The sequence below is a fragment of the Gopherus evgoodei genome, chromosome 14 (assembly GCF_007399415.2).
Source record: "Gopherus evgoodei ecotype Sinaloan lineage chromosome 14, rGopEvg1_v1.p, whole genome shotgun sequence".
Classification (NCBI taxonomy): Eukaryota; Metazoa; Chordata; order Testudines; family Testudinidae; genus Gopherus; species Gopherus evgoodei.
The window spans coordinates 17,591,447-17,608,148 of record NC_044335.1 but is presented as its reverse complement, the minus strand read 5'-3'; the positions used below and the strand labels follow the sequence as shown (position 1 = coordinate 17,608,148).

At 39.5% G+C, this 16,702-nt stretch overlaps 1 protein-coding gene across 2 annotated transcripts in view; it reads right to left on the bottom strand.

The window, feature by feature from the left end:
* Positions 1-758: 758 nt before the first annotated feature.
* Positions 759-16,702, bottom strand: part of KCNB1 (potassium voltage-gated channel subfamily B member 1) — a 201,917-nt gene continuing 185,973 nt past the window's right edge. For both annotated transcript variants that reach the window (XM_030533486.1, XM_030533487.1), the window contains exon 3: positions 759-11,522. In XM_030533486.1, coding sequence (XP_030389346.1) covers positions 9,504-11,522 — 2,019 coding nt within the window. In that variant the 3' untranslated portion in view covers positions 759-9,503. The remainder of the gene's footprint in view (positions 11,523-16,702) is intronic.

Sequence of the window (16,702 nt, the reverse complement as noted above, 5' to 3'; positions counted from 1 at the left end):
GAGTAGTGCAAAAGGCCCTTTGTTCTGATGTCTTGCACAACTTAACTAACTTCTCATTATTTCATTTTCTGGAGAAGAAAAATGCAATTGCTCAATCAGAAAATCCAGGTTCTTGACCCAGTAACTATACGTGCAACCTGTTTAGCCAATTTCCACACCCAGAGCTCTTTATTTGACAAACTCTGCTGGCATCCCATCTGCTTGTGATCAATCCCAACATCAAGGTCAAAGCTTAAAAATGACAGGGCTCTCCAGTCTGCTCCTTATGCTCTCCAGTCTGATATTTGTAAACACATCACTATTCAGAATGGAATAGTGTTTGGCGAGTGGTCTGTTTCACTGAGATGAATTGTGGCTAAATTAGATCAATGTATATTTCAATGTACAGTTCTAAAACACTTAAGTCCAGGAAGTTAGGTGCCTAAATACTTTTAAGGATCTGGGCCTTAGGCTCTAATTCAGAGAAAGCATCCTTATTCAGGTAAGCACTTACGCAGACATTTAACTTCATGTATATGCTTAAGTCCCTTTGGAGTCAATGGGACACATGCTTAAAGTTCAGCATGTGCTTAAGTGCTTTTCTGAATCAGTGCCCTAGATATGGGAAAATAGGGTACTATATAAAATCTGCTGTCAGTTGCAATGGTTTCAAGTAGCCTGAAATGCTGTGCCAATTGACCATAGTTATTGTAGCATTGGCCAGTAAATATGATCATAAAACAAACCAACCAAAGGCTCAGTTTTATCCATACCTTTTTATTTATTTCTGCAGTAGGGGACCATTGCTTTAAAATCTGTAGACATTTGGACATATTTTACAAGACAGTACAGTTTCTGAATGTCACACATTGATCACAGTTTCATACCACTACATGCATATAAAGACATTGATTTTTTAAATTTTTTTAATATTATTTTTTACAGAAACAACTGGAGTGATCAATAAACTTCAACAAAGGACTATTGACCAAAAAGAAACAAACAAAAATCCACACCAAACCCTCCCTCTCCCAAAACTTAAGACTCTTAAGTACACTAGTATATGGCTAAAGGAATCATAGTTACCCCAAAACATAAGGGTCTCGAGCAGATATTGCTCAAATGGTGAAAAAACATCTTCTGATGCGCTGGCCCTTAGTGTGACCCAATCTAATAGAACGATGAACACATGCTGACTGTGCAGAATCTGCTGGGGCAGGAGGACATGTATGGCAACAACTACCCTTCTGTATACATTTTGGGCCTAATTTACTAGTGGCTCCACTTTCCACAGGTATAAAATGACTAAACATGGTGTAAAGCAGTGGAGCATCAGACTTGATATTCTCTCCCCTTTCTCACTATAATTCCATCCAGATCTGCCAGGAGTGTCCCAGGAATTTTTTCCAGTTTTTATTTGATGTTAAATACCAGCTTTACTGTTTAAATGTGTGTTGTTTTTTTTAAACCTGTACCATTTTTATTGCACCTTCATACTGGCTAGTTTGTATGCCCCTCACTGCCCTCTAACGAATACAATCAGAACTGCTCATCTGTGGCTCGTAGGCCCTATATCGCTAATGGAGAGTGTGTTTGCTGACATGATGAGGGCCTGTGCTTTTGGAGCAGGAGGAGATGTGTTCTATTCCTGCAGGCACTGTGAAATTCTGAATGATTTATAGCATAGTGAAAGACAGCTGTAACTTCCCTAACTAGTCATATGTCTGTTACAACATGGCATGTCTTTAAGAGCACAAAGAGTAGTGCATCTTTAGATGTTTTCTCTCCATTCAAGAACCACTTCATTGGACTGATTAAAAAGCAGGACTCTTCCATGTTAATGTTGAGTACAGCAGATCAAACTCTTCTAATGCCAATAATAGATAAAAAGGTTAAAATTGGTACAATTTCGGAGCTGTGGCCAGCCTTTTAGTCTTAGGTACTGAGAATCACTTCTTATCATGGCTTCAAAGTTCAATGTAATATGGAGGATCTGCCCCAATGACAAACCAGCAGGGAATGTTTTATTGTGAAAACAACTCTGTACACCAACCATCAAAAAGCTGGCAAGGACTGAGAAGTGTCCTATCCCTCAGGGCTCAAACCAACAGAATATAAAACAAAGATAGTGGGTGTACGAGGCAAAATAAGCTCAACAGTACTTCAGAAACAAGATAGAGGAGGATAAATGACAAGAAATATGTCAGGGACAGATCAAAATTGAAATACTGCACAATAACCACACATAGCTCAGAACTGATCTTAATTGCAGATTAGCAAGGAGACTAAAAGGTGTGACACAAATATCTGTTGGTAACTACTCCTACAAACTAACAAGTCCTTGTCTAAAGTCCTGATAAATTTTAAAAATATGGAGTGAAATCTAGTCCCATTGACATCAATGTGAGTTTTATAATTGACTTCAATGGGGGCCAGGAGTCCACCCAAGATGATCTTGCACATTTAAAGAGAAATAACAGAATGATCATAAACCAACAAATCTGAATGAAATGATTGTCATGCTCTTTCACACACTTCCATCTAATTATTACTGCCTTTCACCTCCCCCTATCCAGATGGTTTTCGAATAGGTGTCTTCCATCCCTGAGATCACACAAAGCCTTTAGTTTTTCCCTAAAATATATTTGCTGGCATCTCAAAAAGATCTGAATATAGTGGGGCTTTGCACTGAGTCCAAATTTACTTCTTTAATACAGCATAGCGGCAGTGTTATAAGCACCCCTTTAAAATTTCAAATGTTTATCCTTGCTCAGACCTAGGGACCATCAATATAATAGTATTAAGCTCTGTTTTAAAATGAAAAGTATTCTTTTCTAAGCCGCTAACATGATTTATTGTGCGATGAAGCCAGACTCAAGAAAAGCAAAACTGAGCCATATTTACAGATATGAACAATTGTGGCACCTGACCATTGGCGTCAAAGGACACTTATTGGTGGTTTAGGTAACATCAGCAACAAAGGGGAATATGAACTTTTAGCTTTCAGAAGATTTCTTTTGTCTTGCAGAAAAATAACATCTTTAAGCCCCAAAGCCTAATTATATTGGTACATGGCTTCAAAACACATGCTGGAAAACAATCACCTTTTAATTCGTGAGATGACTGGCATTTGGATGTATTCTTTCCTAATGCAGGAGACCTAGTAGAGGGTCAAATTTAACACTGGAATAAGCAAATGCAACTTACTGCAGTGGTGAATTTGGTCCATAACATATTGAGTAAACCAAGTATTTTATTGGTATGCCATGTTGGAGGGCAGTTTATACGACTGTAGATGTCAGATGTGCAGGGTTATTGTGTTGGCTAGTTGGAGGTGTGGCTCCCTTTCAGAAAAAGAAACACACATTTTCCATTCATATATTTCCACTCATGGTAGCTGAGCCTTGTTAATGTATAAATCATGGGCAAGGCAACCTTTGCTGGTCATTACAAGCTTGTTCATACCGTGATTGCTGATCATTTATACATTGTCAAATGTACAGATGTCTAATTAAATCATGTTTCAGGTTTGCTCTCTAGGGTTGCAGGCATATAGGAAAATTCCACAAAGAGACCAGAGCTGTGTAAATATAGAGCTGGGCTAACAGAAGGTACTGCACTAGACTTTCAACTCTGGAAAGAAACTGCCAATGTGCAAAGAGTCGCGTCTTTTTAATTTTATGTTTAAACATTTGGACCAATTCAAAAAAGTAATATTTATGCATAGATTTAGGGCCAAAGCTATCCAGGCAAACTCCCCATTGATTTCCCATGGGGCCATGAGATGGTACATTTCAAGGCATTTGTTTTTCTCTTGTATTTTTGTTTCATTGTAGGTGAAATTGTAATTGAGGAGCAGCAAAATGATTAAGCAGAACTAAGTACATGGACAAAACTTTGCCTCAACCAAAACCAAATCCAGTCTCTTTCTGAAACTTGTATATTTAGGAATTTGGATAAATACATGTTCTCCACAATTCTTGGTTTTGCCCAGGACTGTAGGTGACAATATCAAAATACAGAACAATTGCTTGACCCTGCAGTCTTTACTTAGACCAAACTCCCACTGGGCTTGGAATTTCAATGGCACTTTACCTGAATTAATAATACATCATCAGGTCTTCAAGTTGGATAAGAGCCTGTACTTTCAGTTCTGGTGCTTATCCCAACTCCATGGCTAAAACTTTTGTAGCTGACGCCATCACTAATGATGATGATGATGGTGATTTCCAAATCTAGTCCCTTCTACACACAGGGCAATGTAAATCTGGAAAAACTCCACTGAAGACAAAGGGTTGAAATCAATGAAGTTCCTCCCAATCTACACCATTGCACTTGTGATCACTGTCTAGCCAATACTCTCTTTTTTCCAAGTAAACACATCTCAGTTTCCATGTACTGTCCTTGTGTTTTGTTTATTTTTTAAGGACCACAAGCAGGAAAATACAAATACATGATGACATCAAAGAGACTCTGTGACCTTTTGTAGACCTACTTCAGGAGGGATGTTTCAGGTGTTCTCAGAACAGAGACATAACAAAAAAAAAACACTCAGGAAATCAGCTATGTAAATGAACAACAATAGCTGCTAATATATTATTCTGTAATACAAAAAGAAGAAATTTAACTTGTTTGCCCTATTATAAATTTGCTAAAAATACAGATCTATATTTATATTTTATATATATAATATTTAAAATCTGAACAGAAAAATAGACTACTCTGGAATGCATGAAAGTCACATGACTTTTCCATACATCAGATACTTATTGAGCCAACACAATGGCAAACAAATGGTATAGAGGTAACTAGAACATCTGTACTTTAATCAAGAGTTATTTAAAGCCACTGCTTGACTGGGTGATTCGAAAGCAATCTAAGCTAATGTTTGGTTCATTTTGGTTACCGTAAGTGTAATAATTGATAAAATATGAGAGCTTTGCTAAAGAAATAGATATATGGGATGCTCCACCTCCTCATTTTGTTGACTGTCTGAGCTATATTGTACAACATAAATGTCATATAGTTTCCATTGTTTCATTGCCTTACCCAGGAATTCTACTATTTGCTTAAAATGAGGATTTTTGAGAAATCTGGTAAAAACTATTGGAGATAATGTTATGCAGAACTTATCAACACAGAGACCCTGGCATTAGCAACCTTGTCTTTGTAATGAGTTTTAAGTACCCTTGTTATTTATTATAAACTGTACCAGCCATAATTCTGTCAAAAGATAAATATACAATAGATACAAATATTAACAATACATTACAATTTTACAGAAGAGAATACTGTTTTTCCTTAAAAACGTTTATCATATTAGCTGCAAGGGAAGAAAAGGCTACAGTTTATCACAGCCATAGTTGCCAAAGAGACCAACCGTGTAGGGTTTGTTTCTACATGACGTGCACAGATTAACATTCCCCAGGCCTTTGACACAATATGATCAGAAAGAGAATATGTGTTCCATTGGCATTCTTTCTTCTTTTTCTTTCTTCTTTTCTCTTATTGATTCTTGAACCTTTCATAAAATGTGGGTTTCACAGGAGAGTCTGTTTTTGTTTTTCCTTAAATGTGCTTAGGTGAAGTTTCTAAGAAAAGGCACTGAGAAATCTACTACAATAAGTTCCTGTTGTTTTCCTTTGTACAAAGCTAAAAGTCAAAAAATCTTTTGCCTCCTGGTTAAGAAAACTGCATCCATTCCTTCCATTAATATATATATTTTTAAAAAGTTGTAGATTCCGTAAGATACAAGCAAGAACCCAGACATCATGTGCACACAGTCCTTTCGATTGTGATGCCCTTTGCTGCAGTAGATAAAACTCTATCAGCTTGCTTGATGCACGATACACAGTGAAGGACCTGAATGCCAGATCTTAGCGACTGATCTGCAGACTTTAGCTTGATGCAAGAGATACTACATATTTCCCCTCCAATTTTAGAAGATCAGGGAAACATTTATCAAATGAACTGTAAAATGAAGTTGCCCTTTAAATACCTATGGGATTTGGTGAGCTTTACGTTTTCAAAGCACTGCCTTTTCTTCTGTAATGAGTACAGACTCTCAATCTAGCTTAGCTTTTCACTTGAGAGTAGATTTCCCAGTGCTTACATATATATATATGTATTATGTACACACACACACACATATATATAGATATATATTTCTTATTCAGACTTTATTTCATTAAAGTAAGTCAAGCATATTTCATTTTTAACTGGGCACAAAATAAGAGCTACATCACCACACACAAATAAGAAAGAAATGCTCTTCAAGCATATTATATGCTTAATTGTACATTATTCTCTTTCTATAAGAAATCTATAGGACTTTGGCCATTAAGACTTAAAAGGTAGAAATTTAATGATACTTTTGACAGCCACTTCAAAAGTGATTCAATAAAATGCTACTTTAATGGTAAGACTAAATAGATGAGGTGTGTGTCAGATTTGATCACACAAGGCAGAGAGAGAGGGCCTTTGGTTACAAGGAGAGTTGCACCAGTTGTTTTTATTAAAAAAATGACAATTATTGATCTATACATTTTTGTCAGTGCCATCTATAAACCAAATACATCACTTTGAATGAATGTGTGGTAAACACTACAGTGTATGGCTATATTTAAATATGATCACTTTTCTGATACGTAAAATATGACTTTTTTTAACATGAAAGCATCAGCTTTAAAAATATTTAAATTGGAAATCACTATCATTTACTTTATCAAAAAAAAGTTATTTTTCCCTGAATTAATTTTATTTATTTAACTTTTTACATTTGTGCTGATGGCAGACATGGCTGATGACTGAAAAATTGAGATTATGCCGAGACTGCTCTCTTTAAAAATTCACATTTCCACTCTATGGCCTAGCAGCCCATAGAAACAATCAATACTTAAAGCTTTATCTGCTGGAAAGTCACTTTAACTTTACTTTCTAATAATTACTTAGTCTTAACAAGTATCTCAGCAACACACTACATTAGTTCCCCTAAGTACACTTGTATTTACGATGGGCCAAAGCCTGAAGTCCTTAGTCAGGCAAAACACCCATTCAAATGAATAAGTTTTGTTTGAGTTTTGTTTGAGTAAAAACTGACTAACGATCCCTCAGGAATTGGCCCTATATAAGTGCTCTGAAGGTGCTTCTGTACGGACAGGTACTTTTACTTATTTTGAGTACTTGCTGTGTAACATTTTGCATGGAATGAGGTCTGTTCTGTCACTAAGCTAATTCTTGAGGTCCTTACTCAGTTTGTTCTGTCTCTCTTCTCACTCAGGAAATTTCCCAGGATTCAGCCTTATTAAGAAGTGAGTAAAAACGCTGAGGAAAAACCTCAAGCTCTAACCCAACATGAGGAGAGTAATCTGGATAATTGCTCTGGATACTGAGAGCAGAATCAATCCAAATATGTGTACAGTACTGTTCCAAGTACAGACCTAACAAAGCTATAGTTGTAACCCATAACAATTCCTAAAACATACATGTGCTTATTGCTTTCATCTGTACGTGCTGCATTCATTGTTACTGATAGACAGAAGTATAGTATAGAGTGGACAGACAGTTACATTCAGGACCAACCAACAGCTATTTTGCAACAGAAAGGAACAAAATGCACCAGACCCAGACAGTTTATCTTCCTAGAGATGTGGAGTATTCTTTATAAAGCGACATTTGATATTTATGTACCAAGACCTGTTGCATGCAAATAGTTACACATCACAGCAGGTACTCATAAATATGCATCAGACTCTTATAGATATAAGTTATTTACAGTTTAGCTTTACAATAGAAACAGACAACATAAAGTGTTACCATCACAGTTATCACAGGACGGATTGTGTTTTGTTACAAGTGTGTAACAAATCACAGCCATAATAGGAGGCACAAATGAAGATAGTGCTTGTTTAAAGTGCTAGATTCTTACACTCTGGTTTGTTATTCCACGTTCAAACACAACCCCCTCCCCCCCAAAATAATAATAATTTAAAAAAACCCTCAAAAGAAAGTGCTTTTTTTTAATATTAAAAATTAAAGAAAAAAATATTTTCTACACAAGTCAAATAACTTTATAGAAGGACAATGTTTAAAACCTAAGCTGGCTGCTGTTAGTTGCATTTGTTTAAAATGGTCATTTTTAAGAAAAAGATTGAATATTATTAAGCGACTTGACCTGATTTGCCTCTTACTTATATCCATTTTACACTAGTGTAACTTCATTGATTTCAATGGAGTCACTCCTGATTTCACCAGCGGAAGTGACAGCACAATCAGGCCTGTTGTGTACAATTAAATAAGTCCTGTTTTTGCATATTTAGTTAACACTTGCATATCTAGTCATTCAACATTGACTGAGTGCAAAATGCTTCAGACTGTCTCATCCCTCTCCTCCTACTTTATGAGCTAGATTGAGGCTGACCCCTAAGTGAATATGGAAGTCAGATTGGGAGGGGCACAAGGAGTCATCACGGCCACTCTTTACACTCTGGTGTAGGGGCAGGCTGCAACACAAGCAGTATACAAGCCTAGAATGCCTGGACTCTCCAAAAAGGGCAGCTCCTGGGTCCCTGCCTTCTGCACAGAATAGGCGGTATGGGGTAATGAACTAGTAGTAAGAGGAAGCATGTTACATCCTGTAAATGTGTCAAGCTCTCACTCAGGTGCATTCTCCCGCAGAACCCTGAAAGAATTCTGGCTGAGTCAGCCAAAGTGCCCCTGGAGAGTCCTACTTCTGCATGGCCCCTTCACACTCCCCCAGTGTGGGTTGTGGCTTAGAAGCCCCTCTGTAGCCCCAGATTTGGTATTAATTTTAGCAGTGGGTAAGTGCAAGTTTCACTACTTTACCTAGGGAGCATTTTAAATTAGATACAAGTGGTGCAACTCACCCTGATGATATTTCAATAGAAAACATCAGGTCCTACAGTATCTGGAAGAATTAAACACACACAGGGCATTTTAATAATTTATTTCTCTAGATCACTGTTATTTTAAATAGACATAAGCTTAGATTTACCCATAATGCAAGTGTTCCCTGTTACCTTTAGACACTGTATCCATCAGAAAGAAAGATTCAGATGGGGCTATTTGGAACAACTGCTCTGAAGCAACAAGTATTGTGTTTCTAATAATTTTATACCAACCCCAGTAATTTGGTCCAAAGTTCAAATCTGGATGCCCTGGTCTTTTCTATGGAAATAACACCAATCAGATGTTAACACTTCCAAAAGGAGATCCATTGTACGGGGGGGTCATGCTGACTTCAGTGAAGGACATGAAAGGAGATCAAAGTGTGAGCAAGACTTGCAATCTTTATTTTCATTGATGTTTGTAGGATGAATCAGGCAACATCTTTATAGTTGTACCAGAGAAGGATGTTTTAATAAACCCGCACCAGGCCTCCCCTCAGACTTTTAGAAACAAGTGGCTTGCTTCAGTCAAAGTTCATGCCATGCAGAAGCTCCTGTTCGTTGTGTTGACTGTAAAGATATTCCTTTCAATGTTCAACAAGTTTTTTGGAGCATATATCAGATGCTTTGATCGTGGGTGTTAGCATGTCCTCCACCACCTGGTAATATATGGACCTCAGGTGAAATGTGATTTTCTAGTCTGACCGTCTCCTGATTGCCCTGGGTTTTTCCAGTGATACCTTCCATGGAGTAAATGCAGTTTTGCCCTATAAATTTCGGTGAGGTGGGTAAAGCAGCACTCTCTAGATGGTTCTTCTCCATTCTATAAGTGTTATCTTTTTGCTTTAGATAAGCACTGTCTGTAATATTGTATTTGGGACTTACATTTCCTGGCGGGCTTGAGTCATAAAGCAACTGACCTTCATCATCAGTGTCAGCATCTATATATTTATGTATGCTGGCATCGTGAAAATTGAAAGCTATTGCTATCTGCTTCTCTGGTGACGTTGGGGGTGTTCTAGCACTCGCTGTTGTGTAGATAGAGGTTTCTGGACTGACTAAAGATCGATCAGAGAGTAAGGAACTGTCTGCAGCGGCAGCAGCTCCCCTGTTCTTGAGAGCATCTGGATATAGTCTCAGTACATTTGATGCTGGTACTAATGTGCTGTTGTCATCTTCCATAAAGTTGACTTTCAGAGATCTTAATTTTAAAGGGTTACTGGCTTTCACAGAACTGTTGGGGCTTTCTATGAAAAATGTAGAGTGATGGCTGCCTTCCGGTTTTGGGTTTATCTCCATGAACCTGATTCCACTTCCCTCTGCCCTGATTTGCTCCTGAATTGGATTAACACCTCCTTTGCAGGGAAGTGTAGCAAGTGGACTGTGGGAGAATTTCCCAGAGTCAGGGAAATCTGTAGCACAGCTTATAAAACTGTCAATGCTTGACATGCTCCTCATGTCAATGATCCCGTCAGCATGGGTGGTCAATAAAGGGACTGTAGGGCCAGGAATGGTCTCCATTTCTAGCTCTTCTTTTTGCTTTCCAGGGTGACCTGTGTTTTTAGTGTTGAGGTTTGGCTGTGACTGAGTCTTTGCCATTTTGTTGTACATGTCCTCCAACTGTTGGACATTCAGGTGCTGAGGGCTGGAAGAGGATCGGGCCTTTTCTGGAGATCCTTGTTCCCTAGTTTCAAAAGATTTACTGGAGCTAGTTTCAGAGAGTGTTCTCTTGGTCCATTTCCACTTGCTGGGGGATAAATGATTGTCCTGAACTTTATCCTTTTTGCCTGTGCTTTCTCCATTCTTTTCAACCACAATATCCATCAGTTCTACACTACGGGCAAAAGCATCCTTCATATTCATGGAGACAATGCTGCCATTTCTTTTTGCTCTTTCAAGAGCTTCTCTGCGCTTGATGGCTTTCTCCTGCCTCTTCTGCTCTTTGTAGAACTCAGAGAAGTTATTTACAATGATTGGGATGGGAAGAGCAATCACCAGCACCCCCGCAATGCAGCACAACCCTCCAACTATTTTGCCTAAGAGAGTTTTGGGGTAGATGTCTCCATAGCCTACAGTTGTCATGGTGATAGTTGCCCACCAGAAGGAAGCTGGGATGCTCTTGAATTTTGTATCATCCTCATCTTTTTCTGCGAAAAAAACTAAGCTGGAAAAGATCATAATGCCCATGGCCAAAAACAAGATGAGTAATCCAAGCTCATTATAGCTCCTCCTTAGTGTAAATCCCAAGGACTGTAAACCAGTTGAGTGCCTGGCAAGCTTTAAAATTCGGAGTATCCTCATGATACGAAATATCTGAACCACCCTGCGTACATTTTGGAACTGAAGTACACTTTTGTTTGATTCTGTGAGGAAGATAGTGACATAATAGGGCAAGATAGCTAGCAAATCAATAGCGTTCAGGGGGCCTTTGAAAAACTTCCATTTCTTAGGTGAGGATAGGAACCGCAAGAGGTATTCCATTGTAAACCATGCAATGCACACTGCCTCCACATGGGCAAGCTGAGGGTTATCTGTGGTTTGTCCAAATTCATCCGTGCCTTGTAGTTCAGGAAGCGTATTAAGCGACAAGGCTATTGTAGATAATACAATGAACATGATGGAAATGATGGCCAAAATCTGCAAATAAAAGAAAAACAAGTTAGTTCATCTCAACAGATATGCTCCAATATTTAACCTCACTGTTAATAATATACAGGATATTTTCACTGATGTATCTCAGGCTAATTCTGCCCTTAGTTATACAAGTGCGGCTCCCATAAATACAACATAACAAAATATGATCTGAAAAGGGATGACTCTGCAAACAGTTTTTAAATGTGTCTTGTATACAAAGAAGGTTTTGAACACAGATACTCCAAAGCAGTTTGCTCATCTCTACCTCTTCAAGGCACTTGTATCAGATAGCCAAACTGTCTGGAGGATTGTGAGATAATCCAGAGGAGTAGCTTTGTATTAGCCATCCACAAGGTACCCATTAAAGGCCACCTGTAGATGAGAGCCAGATTTCCATCCAATTTGGGGATGCAATTGTGTACGCAAAATGCATGTGTAGTAATGCACCCCATTTAATGTACAGTTAACATAATTGGGTTAATTTGGTAACTGCACATGCATATGGCTAATAATACTCCCTTGCATGTCTAAGCCACACATCTCCTGGGTGTGGTGCTCCACCGAGACCAGTTAGAGATTAACAAGTCTGCTACAGTTTTAGCTAAGGGTCATGTGGCTTTTAGCTGATGTGGTAGAGGCTTATGCATTTAGATCCACAAGCCTCATGTTTGATCCCACTCGCCGACAACCGGGGTCTGTCGACATTACACAGGCACAATTATACGATATATGCCACATTCTGAATGACTAAAACCTATGGAAAACTGGCCTGACTGGTTTGAAAGCTGATAAAACTTTTCCAAGGCTTTTGAAAGAAATCTTAGAATTCCAAAATATTCCATATTTTGCCTGATCAGCTATTGGAACTCATCATCATAGCCTGGGGAGACAGCTAATTTGCCTGTGAACATCAAATTACACAACTTTGAGGTCGTCACATCAGGTCAGCACCAACTTCCAGAGAGCACATCAGCCATTAGGAACCCATTCCTGGGACAAAGAATGCAATCCTGAATCACTGATTGTGAAGAGACTAGGAAATGGTACCGTGCTGGGTTACTCTATGCTCATTACAACCTTAAGATTGTGTATCTGAGCTGTCCACCCATAGCTGTTGTATATAAGCATTAAAATGGATTACGTTCACTTTTTTTGTTTCCCTGCTTTCAAGAGCCGATGACATTTTCTTTTAACTTATTTGTGGGATGCTCTAGAGTTGACGGACAATTTGAGATGCACCTTCTCTTGGTGATGAATTAATTCTGCTGCTTGCTAACTGGGTGAAAGGATACCTTGTTTCTTAGGCTACTGGTAAAATATGGAAGTGCATTCAAAACATACATGTCTATGACTATTTTTATTTATTCATTGTGCTGCAAGGTGATCCTTTATGCTTACTTTTCTGCTGCTCTGCTTTAAAAACAATGTAAAGTCAAAAGCTGCATTGGCTAAATATACCACAGTATACAATGAATTATAAAATCCCATGGCAGGACTTCGACACACTGAGTTGAAAACATGAAAAGAACTTGCCCCCTTCCTCTCCCCCCCGTCAATGTGATTAGAAATGTTAGCCTTGCTCACAATGACACTGTTTAACCAGTTTCAGTGAGAAAGCACCAAGAACTACCATCAGGAGCATTAGAGAAAAAAACTCTTACATACCACATTTTCAACTGTAAGCAGTGCAAATACCATAGCACTCAGGATGCCCCAAGCTTTTGAACACATCTGCCTGCATGGACCAGAGCTAAAATGGAACACGGTGCAACCCAACCCTTGCTGCTGTGGCAGAAGCACCCATTTTCAGTCACACAAACTGCACCTGACTCCTTATTCAAGGAGTGAAAAGTGGATGTGTTCTGCAATACTTGGAGGCATTGCATGAGGTGGGCTGATGCAGTACACTTCAGATGTAATTTTGGAACAAAAGGAGATTACATATGCCTTGAAAACAAACAGGTGAAAGAGACACTGCCATGTAATATCGGCTACAAAACTGTAGATTTCTATGTTTGTTTGTTTCTAAGTGTTAAAATATCCATTTGTAATTTTAAAAAGTTTTTATGACTTTTTCCAAAACAATGTAATGCAAAATATTTTTTTTAAAATTGGCTAAAAAAAATCTCCCCCATAAAATTTGCAACCCATGCACCTAAATGAAGTGGAACAAGTGAACAGAACAAATGGTGAAAAGTATAGTGGATTTTTACAATTCCACCACAAACAGTAACTAAAGTATTACTGGCAACATAGGTAGGAAACTTCCCCTTTTTAAGTGTTTCTTTCTACTGTGGTTAAATATAACTTTATTGTTAGAGAAATGGAAACGCACGAGTCACTAGAGATAAACTTCCAACAGGAAACAGCTTAGAAATGAACTTAAATAGGTGAAAAAGCAGCGAAGAATCCTTTGGCACCTTATACAGACGTTTTGGAGCATGAGCTTTCGTGGGTGAATACCCACTTCGTCGGATGCATGTAGTGGAAATTTCCAAGGGCAGGTATATATATGCAAGCAAGCTACAGATAACGAGGTTAGTTCAATCAGGGAGGATGAGGCCCTGTTCTAGCAGTTGAGGTGTGAAAACCAAGGGAGGAGAAACTGGTTTTGTAGTTGGCAAGCCATTCACAATCTTTGTTTAATCCTGAGCTGGTGGTGTCAAATTTGCAGATGAACTGAAGCTCAGCAGTTTCTCTTTGGAGTCTGGTCCTGACGTTTTTTTGCTGCAGGATGGCCACCTTAAGATCTGCTATAGTGTAGTCAGGGAGGTTGAAGTGTTCTCCTACAGGTTTTTGTATATTGCCATTCCTAATATCTGACTTGTGTCCGTTTATCCTTTTCCGTAGCAACTGTCCAGTTTGGCCAATGTACATGGCAGAGGGGCATTGCTGGCATACGATGGCGTATATTACATTGGTGGACATGCAGGTGAATGAACCGGTGATGGTGTGGCTGATCTGGTTAGGTCCTGTGATGGTGTCGCTGGTGTAGATATGTGGGCAGAGTTGGCATCGAGGTTTTTTGCATGGATTGTTTCCTGAGCTAGAGTTACTATGGTGCGGTGTGCAGTTACTGGTGAGAATATGTTTCAGGTTGGCAGGTTGTCTGTGGGCGAGGACTGGGTTGCCACCCAAGGCCTGTGAAAGTGTGGGATCATTGTCCAGGATGGGCTGTAGATCCCTGATGATGCGTTGGAGGGGTTGTCATAAACAGATAGTTAAGGGTTAATAGAACAGGAGTACTTCATGTCTCTTTTGCCTGTAAAGGGTTAAGAAGTTCAGCGAGTCTGGCTGTCACCTGACCAGAGGACCAATCAGGGGACAGGATACTTTCAAATCTTTAGGGAGGGAAGTTTTTGTGTGCGCTGTTAGTTTTTGGTGGTTGTTCTCTCTGGGTTCTGAGAGTGACCAGACGTGCAACCAGGTTTCTCTCCAAACTCTCTGATACAGTCTCTTATATGTCCAGAATAGTAAGTACTAGGTAGATAAAGCAAGTTAGGCTTATGTTTGTTTTCTTTATTTGCAAATGTGTATTTGGCTGGAAGGAGTTCAAATTTGTATTTGGCTGGAAGGAGTTCAAATTTGTATTTTGCTGAAAGGATTTTAATTTGTACTTGTATACTTAGGCTGGGAGGGTATTCCCAGTGTCTATAGCTGAAAGACTCTGTAACATATTCCATCTTAAATTTACAAAGATAATTTTTACTGTTTTTCCCTCTTTAATTAAAAGCTTTTCTTGTTTAAGAACCTGATTGTTTTTTAATTCTGGTGAGACCCCAGGGGACTGGGTCTGGCTCCACCAGGGAATTGGTGGGGAGAGAGGAGGGAAGGGGGAGAGAAAGGTTATTTTCTCTCTTGTTAAGATTACTTTCTCTCTCAGGGAGAGTCTGGGAGGGGGAGAGAGAAGGAGGGGGGAAGGTGGATTTTCCTCTCTGTTTCAAGATTCAAGGAGTTTAAATCACAGTAATCTTCCAGGGTAACCCAGGGAGGGGAAGCCTGGGAGAGGCAACGGTGAGGGAAAGGGTTTACTTTCCTTGTGTTAAGATCCAGAGGGACTGGGCCTTGGGGGTCCCCGGGCAAGGTTTTGGGGGGACCGGAGTGTACTAGGCACTGGAATTCCTGGTTGTTGGTGGTAATTGAGCTTAGAGGAATTCATGCTGGTACCCCATCTTTTGGACGCTAAGGTTCAGAGTGGGGAATTATACCATGACAGGGGTTTTAGCTGGGGACTGTATGTGATGGCCAGTGGAGTCCTGTTGGTTTCTTCCTTGGGTTTGTCTTGCAGTAGGAGGCTTCTGGGTACACGTCTGACTCTGTTGATCTGTTTCTTTATTTCCTCGTGCGGGTATTGTAGTTTTGAGAATGCTTGGTGGAGATTTTGTAGGTGTTGGTCTCTGTCTGAGGGATTAGAGCAGATGCAGTTGTACCTCAGTGCTTGGCTGTACACAATGGATCGTGTGATGTACCTGGGATGGAAGCTGGAGGCATGAAGGTAGGCATAGCGGTTGGTAGGTTTTTGGTATAGGGTGCTGTTAATGTGACCATCACTTATGTGCACTGTGGTATCTAGGAAGTGGACCTCCCATGTAGATTGGTCCAGGCTGAGGTTGATGGTGGGGTGGAAGCTGTTGAAATCGTGGTGGAATTTTTCCAGTCTCCTTCCCATAGGTCCAGATGATGAAGACATCATCAATGTAGCATAGGTAGAGAAGGGGAGTGAGTGGACGAGAGCTGAGGAAGCGTTGTTCCAGATCGGCCATAAAAATATTGGCATATTGTGGGGCCATGCAGGTGCCCATAGCGGTGCCACTGATCTGGAGATATATATTGTCATCAAATTTGAAATAGTTGTGTGTGAGGATAAAGACACAGAGCTCAGCAGCCAGTTGTGCTGTGGCATCATCAGGGATACTGTTCCTGACAGCTTGTCAAGCTGAGCTCTGTGCCTTTATCCTGAGCTTCAGTTCATCTGCAAATTTGACATCATCAGCTCAGGATTAAACAGAGACTGTGAATGGCTTGCCAACTACAAAACCAGTTTCTCCTCCCTTGGTTTTCACACCTCAACTGCTAGAACAGGGCCTCATCCTCCCTGATTGAACTAACCTCGTTATCTGTAGCTTGCTTGCATATATATACCTGCCCTTGGAAATTTCCACTACATGCATCCGACGAAGTGG